The sequence below is a fragment of the Anoplolepis gracilipes genome, chromosome 2 (assembly GCF_047496725.1).
Source record: "Anoplolepis gracilipes chromosome 2, ASM4749672v1, whole genome shotgun sequence".
NCBI lineage: Eukaryota > Metazoa > Arthropoda > Insecta > Hymenoptera > Formicidae > Anoplolepis > Anoplolepis gracilipes.
In genome coordinates, this window is record NC_132971.1 from 19742464 (window position 1) to 19750695 (window position 8232).

Here is an 8232-nt window from a genome sequence, read left to right on the forward strand (position 1 = left end):
CAAATAAATTTCAACCTGCAGAAATTTAAGAAAATTAAATGTAAAACTTTCAAATTATGCGCAGAGCATTGCATTAAAAATTTTAAATTCTAATTTTAAGACACGAGATTTCAAAAATTGTTTTTTAACTATTCAAACATGATAAACAGCAAGAAGCATCATAAAACGCATAATAAAATTCTATCGGTACAGCCCTGTGCATACAAACACACAAAATGACATCATCACAAACTTAAGTGGTAAATATGTGTAGTAGAAAGAGGGAGGGAGGAATATGAACTGGTTGTGGTATCAAGGCAACTGTAGGAGGTAGAGTGAAGCACGAGACTTCGTAGAGAACATTGCTTCGTAATATTTCCGATCGGAAAACTTGTTGTAACTTTCTCTAATTGTCAAATTTCTCTTTGTGCAATTTTATTTTTAAAACATTGTATATAAAATGCTGCCGAGACGACGTGTCATTGATCTATTGCAAGTTATCTCAACTCAATCGTAAGTGAACCAAATGTTTATCGAAAATAGAAAAAAAAATAAAACAGTAGTGATATTGTGTCATTTGACACGGAGAATGTTTTCATTGTACACAATATAAACTAGCATAATATAATCATGATAAATTTAATCCAAAGGTACACTACATTTTATCTAATAGCATCAATATGGACAGCCTAGTATGATAATTGAGATAACATCGCACTTTATTTCGTTAAAATTATAAAAACAATCAACTTTTTGAAAATATTACAAAATATTTAATTGTCAAAAAACTTGAATGTAACGATATCAAGTAGCCATCTGTCAAAGGAATTTACGCGTGCATTAAATCGTCATATGTATATTAGCTCGATAGAAATGCTTAATGACGAAGAATAGAAATTTATTTGATGGTAAATGTAAAAATTTTATTCTCACTCAAATTTTTTAGATGCAAATGTCCAGCGCACGGAAATCCAGGAGTTACCAGCATGTGGAAATATGGAAAAACACGAAGCACCACGACAAACATCACGCCCGATAAGGAGTATGCATTCGAGGTAAGTTAGAAGTTTGTATAAAAAAAATAAAGTCGTTAATCATTAAATATTATAATTCCTTGATTAATTATATCGCAGGCCATTAAATCAAAAACATGTGTTGTATTCAGATAAGAATTGTTTTTAAAATCGTTGTATTTGATGCCACATGTTTTTAAGTTTCTGATAAATCTGAATATTATATCGAATCATATCAGATGTAACGTAATTGTACTAATAAAACTTTTCAAAAATTCGTTTATTATACGAAGTAATACGTATGATAAAAACAAGTAAGTAATGAATTGAAATAATGCAAAAATAGCATTTAAAAAATATATGAAAAATACTACATTTTCTTGAATGATTCTATTTTTCTTCCTTGTAAAAAGGAAATGTTAAAAAAATTGAAAATGATTTGCATATTTATATAATAATAACAATTTTAATTAATATACATATATGTTAATTATTTACACAATTTAAAACTTACGTAACATTTTAGATGGCCTGTTCTACTGTAAGATATGGAGTAGGAGTAACGAGAGAATTGGGAATGGACATGCAAAATTTAGGAATAAAAAAAACATGTCTAATGACTGATTCTAATTTGGTGACTTTAGCTCCTGTAAAAACTGCTATTGATAGTCTTGTCAAGTACGGCATTCAATTCGAAATTTACGATAAAGTACGCGTGGAACCAACAGAAGAAAGCTTGCTAGAGTCAATTGAGTTTGCCAAGAGTGGAAATTTCGACGGTTTTATAGCGGTATGCAAAAACAATTATTTAATTAAGATGCAGTTTCATCTCGATAATCTTGATCAATTACATTTTGTCAATAGTTTTTTATCTTTTTTCACATTGTGGCTTATATGATATCGTCAGAACGATAAAGTTTGATTATTATAAAAAATGATTACCTAAATGTTTTAAATAATTTTATATTAGATCTTGTGTGTATTAGAAATACAAAAGTTTCTTTTCATGAAATTATATAACTTTTATATAATTTTTTAATAACTTTTTTTATAATTAAGCACAATAACATAGTATATGTAAAAAAGTCCTTATTTAAAGTTCACGATCGATAGAAAAATAAAATAAGAATTACTTGTGCATGAGATAAGTTCGTAAATTATTAATTTAAGTGCCACAGGTTGGCGGTGGTTCGGTAATGGATACTTGCAAAGCGGCCAATCTGTACAGTTGCGATCCAGACGCCGAATTTTTGGATTACGTCAACGCGCCGATTGGGAAAGGGAAACCTATTCAGGTTTCTCTGAAACCGCTTGTCGCCGTTCCGACAACTTCTGGTACGGGTTCGGAGACAACTGGCGTATCTATTTTCGATTATCGGCCGTTAAAGGCCAAAACGGGAATCGCGAACAGGTGATTATCATGCGTTATTATTTAAAAAATACACAGAAAAGTTAATTCGTCAATGCTTTTATCACAGAGCTCTACGTCCAACATTGGGAATCGTCGATCCTCAACACACCCTGACTTTACCAGAGAGAGTATGCGTGTATTCTGGTTTTGATGTGCTCTGTCATGCTTTAGAATCCTTCACGGCAATACCTTATACAGAAAGAACGTGCCCACCAAATCCGATCCTGAGACCAACGTATCAAGGTAGCAATCCTATCAGCGATGTCTGGGCGCGATATGCTCTACAAATTATACGCAAGTAATAAATCAATTAATTATGCAATGCTTATGCAATATACCTTAAGATCTGCGTATACTTGCTTAGAATTACAAAGATTTAAAATCAAATTAAATATTAGTTAATTCCTCTTATTAAGCTAGAAATATATAATATTTCAAAATAATATTTCAAAGTTATGTCTAATATTAAAAATAAAAATATTTTTTTTTTTTTCAAATAAATAAGAAAATTAATTAATTTCTTTTTTAATTTTTGATCAATTTTAGTTTGTCACAAGTTAAATTTATAGAAAATTGAAAAATTTTTTAAATTGCTTTTCATGCAAAAAAATGATAGACTTTAACTTCGTCAAAGAAAATACGCATTTTTAAAATACTTTCAAAAAAATAGATTGACGAAAGATATATATCAATAATAGTTAATTTCTTGCACAGATACTTTGAACGAGCGGTTTACAATCCAAACGATTTAGAAGCAAGGAGTTGTATGCATTTAGCGAGCACAATGGCAGGCGTTGGTTTCGGAAACGCTGGTGTTCATCTTTGTCATGGACTTTCGTATCCTATCAGCGGAAACGTTCGAAACTTCCAGCCAAAAGTAATGAATTGAAATTTATACATTTATACAATTATTTCTGTATTTTACATTATATCGAACATTTGTAAAGTTTTCGATATTTTTCCGGCTTCAATATATTCACTGCTATCTCTCTTATTTAAGGGATACAGCAACGATCATCCCATAGTTCCTCATGGTCTATCTGTAGTTATCTCCGCGCCAGCCGTCTTTTCCTTCACCGGAAGCGCGTGTCCAGAGAGACATTTGGAAGCTGCGGAATTACTCGGCGCAGATGTCAGAAATGCCAAGCGAACGGACGCCGGGAAAATTCTAGCCGACACGGTAAAAGAATATATGCGTATTATGAAAATCGAAAACGGTTTGACAGAACTCGGTTTCAAGAAAGAAGACATCCCTATTCTAGTCCAGGGAACATTGCCTCAGGTGAATAATGTTTTATATTTAAGGAATACTTTTCAAGTTTTTTTATCAAAGAAAAAAAACGTGACAAGTAAAATCGATATAATCGATCAATATCACTTAGCCTCTACTTCGAGACTGCATACTTAATTTTTTTTTCAGCATCGCATCACAAAATTGGCGCCTCGAGAACAATCGGAAGAGGACCTCGCACAATTATTCGAAAATTCATTTACAATCTACTAATAAATTTAATATAATAAATGTATACCAGAAAAAAATGTATTATCAAACGATTGTAATAAAGATTCTATTTTTTATATGATGAAAAGATGAACTTATGAATGTGCATTAATTTAATTATTATTAAATTGATGTAATTTATTCCGTTATCTTAAAACAATTCGCGTTACTAAACATGAAGATGAATATTTTTGGTTAACTCAGGACTAACTATTTTTTCTGTGTTTGTAAGTTAATATTTTTAATTATTTTTTTAATGAATATTATAATTAATATGACATAATCATAATCAAGTTACTAATATATTATTGTTGTTAATAATGTAAAATTATCATTATAATAATTGTCACTGTATACAAGAAGAAATTGTTTTACTTAACTTATTTGTTTTTGATGAATCTATTATAATTAATTTTAATAAAAACTTGATTCATTTGACTTTAATCAAATAATGAACTTTAATTAATTTCATCTATTGTTGCAGATATAATTTATAGTAAAGTTAGTTTACCTCGTATATACGATATTTATAGTGATACGACTAGAGTAAAGTATAATAATTTTTACATACTTTTATAATTTATACTTTATACATACTTTTTTCTCCCCCTTAATTAAGTTTATAACATTTTATTAAATAACAAAACTGTAACACGCGCATACAACTTCTCTCGTAAAGTTTCGTACTCAGTTTCGCACTGTTTATTGTTTGAGGTTCGAGATAATATATGTCATTCAATATTTTTAAATTCTTTTCTTTCTGTATAAGAATTGTGTGCTTTGTGCTAAATATTAACTAAAAGAACAATCTTACATATAAGATATGGCAGTTGTAGGAATTAACGGATTTGGAAGAATAGGGAGAATGTGTTTGCGCGCTTGCCTCGAAAAGCGCATTGAAGTAAAAATCTCTGATTAAGGGCAATATAAATCTATCACTTATTAATAGATCCAAAATAAATTGATAAATATTACAGGTAAAATTAATCAACGATCCATTCCTTACGACCGAATATATGATATATCTATTTAAACACGATTCTACTCATGGACCATATTCTCTACCTTTGGAGTGTGACAAGGAGTTTATAGTTAGCGGTGGTAAATATAATTTTTTATGTTTGAAAAGTGTAAAATATAGAGAAAATTCTAAATAAAATAAGTTTATTCTTCTAAGTCATATTTTTAAAATTTTATAAATTTTGACAAATTTAATAATCTATAAAACCAAATTAAAAAATAATTGCACATATCCTACGTGTAATTACTGAAAAAAATTTTCCACGATAATATAAATTTCAGTTTTTCTAGACTCTCAAAAATGTTCTAAAATCATATTATTTTAACTACGTTCTTCTTGTTTTATCTAATATTTATAAGAGAACATAATATAATAATATTTTATGCGACAAAAAATCATAAACATATTATTGCTAAATCGTTCAATGAGAGATAAGAATTGCCACATCACATGAAAAACAACCGTGGAAAATACCGTGGAAACAAATGGAAGTGACATATGTAATAGATGCTAGTGGATCATTTACAACTTTAGAGAAAGCAAACGTAAGGTCAATCAATATTTCTCTTTGTACTCACTTATGATAACAGGATGTCTGTATTGATGGATAAAACTGCTAGGTTATCCTCAAAATTCTGAAACAAAAAATAAAGAATTTATTTTCAATAAGTTATCAGATTTACATTAATTTTACTAGAAATCCTTGAAAAATATATATATTTATAAAAAATTAAATTATCCGATTATATTTTATAAATACGCAATTTTAACATAAGATGATATTTTTTACAGTGGCATATCGATGGCGGTGCGAAAAGAGTTATTATCACCGCACCGTCGGTTGATGCGCCTATGATCGTTTTTGGAGTCAATCACATATGCTATAATCCTAAAAAAGATGGAGTCGTTTCTGCTACATCCTGCACTACAAACTGTGCAGGCCCAATCGTCAAAATCATGCACGACAATTTCGAGGTTCTTGAAGCAATGATAACTAGTATACACGCGGTGACAGCATCTCAAAACACGGTGGATGGTCCGATAGAGAAGGTTATTTATCTAATATAAAGCTTTAATTGCTAATATTTTTTTACGAAAAAAATACTACAAGACCTATAAAAAGACAGTAAATATTATGTTTATTTGATTATGTGTTTATCACACATATTTTTGATTTCCTACCTTCTATCTTCGATTTTTTTATTTATCCTTGAAGATAACATCACAATTTATTTTTAGCTTAATTAACTTAAGAGAATTAAATTAAAAGAAGTAAATAATTGTCAAAGATTTACTGTTTCGCACGACTATTTTTGCTGCAGCTTCGGCCTACTACATTATGGAGAGACGGCAGAGGCGCTCTCCAGAATATCATTCCGACTGCAACCGGCGCCGCCAAGTCATTAGCCAAAATTATCCCCGAGCTCAAGGGCAAGATCTCAGCTATAGCGTTTAGGGTACCGATCCCTAACGTTTCATTATGTGACATAACATTCAGGTAATTTTACGGATGCAAGCTCGCCACAAGTTTATAAAAAAAATGATCCATAAAATCTGACACAATAGCATGTGTTAATATTCCGGTTAAATTAATATAAAAATTTATCCGCATTGAAAGCAATAATATACGATTTTTTTGCACTAATATATATTTGATAAGAAATTGATTTAAATAATTATATTTGCTACTAAATATGAGAAATATGGGCCGATATTTTTTGTGTTTAAAAATTTTTTTTGATTTTCCGTGATATCGGTTCTCAGAGTTAATAAACCAACAACATACGAAGAAGTAAAAGAAGCGATGAGAGAAGCATCCGAAGGTCAGTTAAAAAACATATTAGGATACACAGAAGATGACTGTGTGTCGTCGGATTTCAATCACACGACCTATTCTTGTGTATTCGACGCCAAAGCAGGCATTCCACAGACTAGTACTTTTATCAAGATTGTCGCCTGGTAATAATATTATTGATATATTTGTTATAAAATTTTCTCTCATAATCTATAAGTTATATAAATTATTTAATTTATAATATTCGAAATATGCACAATTTTATGTCCAATATATAGAATTTATATGCCAAGAATTTATAATTTTTTTCTCGATTAGAAATTGTATTAATAATGAGAAAAACTTAAGCAATAGCTGCATACAATTTTTAAAAAACATTACAGAAAAAGGCATAAAGGAGCTTGAATAAAGGTTTCTTAACTAAAGTCGATGTTATTATTAATAAAATAAATATAATTAGATCAGAACAAATTAATTGCGTAACATTGTCACATTGATATAATCGAATAAAGAATAATAATAAATATAGAGCATCTGCTCAAAACAGGTTAAGAAATTTTAAATATAAATAAATATGAATAACGGCGATATAGAGCATATAATCAAAACAAGTTAAGAAAATTTAAATAAACATAAATATAAGTAAAAATAACAGCGGACGTTTCGATTATATGCTCTATACTGCCATTATTCATATTTATTTATGTTTAAAATTTCTTAACTTGTTTTGAGCAGATGCTCTATATTTATTATTATTCTTTATTCGATTATATCAATGTGACAATGTTACGCAATTAATTTGTTCTGATCTAATTATATTTATTTTATTAATAATAACATCGACTTTAGTTAAGAAACCTTTATTCAAGCTCCTTTATGCCTTTTTCTGTAATGTTTTTTAATAATGAAAGTTTCTATCTTTTTACAGGTATGACAATGAATATGGTTACGCATATCGTATAGCCGATCTTGTTCAATACATGTACAACGCCGATCATGGTAATATTCCTATAGCGGGACAAGCTATCGAACATGGTGACGCTTAAAGGTTATTTAATGACATTTAAAAATTCAGGCATAGAGTAATATTTCCGCTAATGTTTATTGAAACGAATGTCTCCAAGATATAAATAAAAATTGAAAAATTAGAGTACATTCTCTATGTGAGATTAAAGCATTTTCCTCTGTAATTTATATAAAGATATATAAAATATTGTTGTGGAAAGCTATAAAATATGCGACCTTCATGTTGTATTGTGTACATCTTGTATGATAAGGTTACTAATATGTGTCACATCACTGACATTTTACGAACAATTATCTCAAAGTATGAAATATCTTTGAAAAAGAGATAAAGCTTTTGTCCTTACCTTCCGCACCCTTGTTTTGCACACTCTTTGGCGTGAAATGAACACAACACTGACAATAAACAATACATATATAATACTGCTATGCTTTCAAAGAGTATTTACTTTAATGATTCGCTCTTGAAATGCAAAATACGATAAAAGT

General features: G+C 29.3%; 3 protein-coding genes across 6 annotated transcripts in view; 2 read left to right on the forward strand and 1 right to left on the reverse strand.

Annotated features, from left to right (window-relative positions):
* Wdp (Leucine rich repeat protein windpipe) overlaps positions 1–8230 on the reverse strand; it is a 67032-nt gene extending 58802 nt beyond the window's left edge. For all 4 annotated transcript variants that reach the window (XM_072886446.1, XM_072886439.1, XM_072886447.1 and 1 more), the window contains exons 1-2: positions 8091–8230; positions 5504–5560 (exon numbers count right to left, since the gene is read on the reverse strand). The gene's annotated coding sequence lies outside the window, so the exon portion shown is untranslated. The remainder of the gene's footprint in view (positions 1–5503; positions 5561–8090) is intronic.
* On the forward strand, positions 287–3992 carry LOC140662803 (probable hydroxyacid-oxoacid transhydrogenase, mitochondrial). Its single transcript, XM_072886450.1, has 8 exons — positions 287–492; positions 926–1034; positions 1519–1782; positions 2171–2403; positions 2471–2701; positions 3118–3280; positions 3404–3685; positions 3824–3992. Exons 1-8 carry the CDS (start codon positions 440–442, stop codon positions 3905–3907), a joined length of 1419 nt encoding a protein of 472 aa, XP_072742551.1. The 5' UTR covers positions 287–439; the 3' UTR covers positions 3908–3992.
* On the forward strand, positions 4518–8097 carry LOC140662807 (glyceraldehyde-3-phosphate dehydrogenase). The gene is made up of 7 exons (XM_072886454.1): positions 4518–4805; positions 4882–5005; positions 5355–5470; positions 5718–5975; positions 6248–6423; positions 6690–6884; positions 7649–8097. The coding sequence occupies exons 1-7, from the start codon at positions 4728–4730 to the stop codon at positions 7764–7766; spliced, it is 1065 nt and encodes a 354-aa protein (XP_072742555.1). The 5' UTR covers positions 4518–4727; the 3' UTR covers positions 7767–8097.
* Positions 8231–8232: the final 2 nt, after the last annotated feature.

What these genes read in the sequence shown, in the direction of transcription:
- LOC140662803 (XM_072886450.1), top strand. Translation starts at nt 440, where the DNA reads ATGCTGCCGAGACGACGTGTCATTGATCTATTGCAAGTTATCTCAACT. An exon ending in CAAGTTATCTCAACTCAATC is followed by an intron (nt 493 to 925) that starts GTAAGTGAACCA and finishes CAAATTTTTTAG; the next exon opens with ATGCAAATGTCCAGCGCACG. An exon ending in ATTTCGACGGTTTTATAGCG is followed by an intron (nt 1,783 to 2,170) that starts GTATGCAAAAAC and finishes TAAGTGCCACAG; the next exon opens with GTTGGCGGTGGTTCGGTAAT.
- LOC140662807 (XM_072886454.1), top strand. Translation starts at nt 4,728, where the DNA reads ATGGCAGTTGTAGGAATTAACGGATTTGGAAGAATAGGGAGAATGTGT. An exon ending in CAACTTTAGAGAAAGCAAAC is followed by an intron (nt 5,471 to 5,717) that starts GTAAGGTCAATC and finishes TATTTTTTACAG; the next exon opens with TGGCATATCGATGGCGGTGC. An exon ending in TTATGTGACATAACATTCAG is followed by an intron (nt 6,424 to 6,689) that starts GTAATTTTACGG and finishes ATCGGTTCTCAG; the next exon opens with AGTTAATAAACCAACAACAT.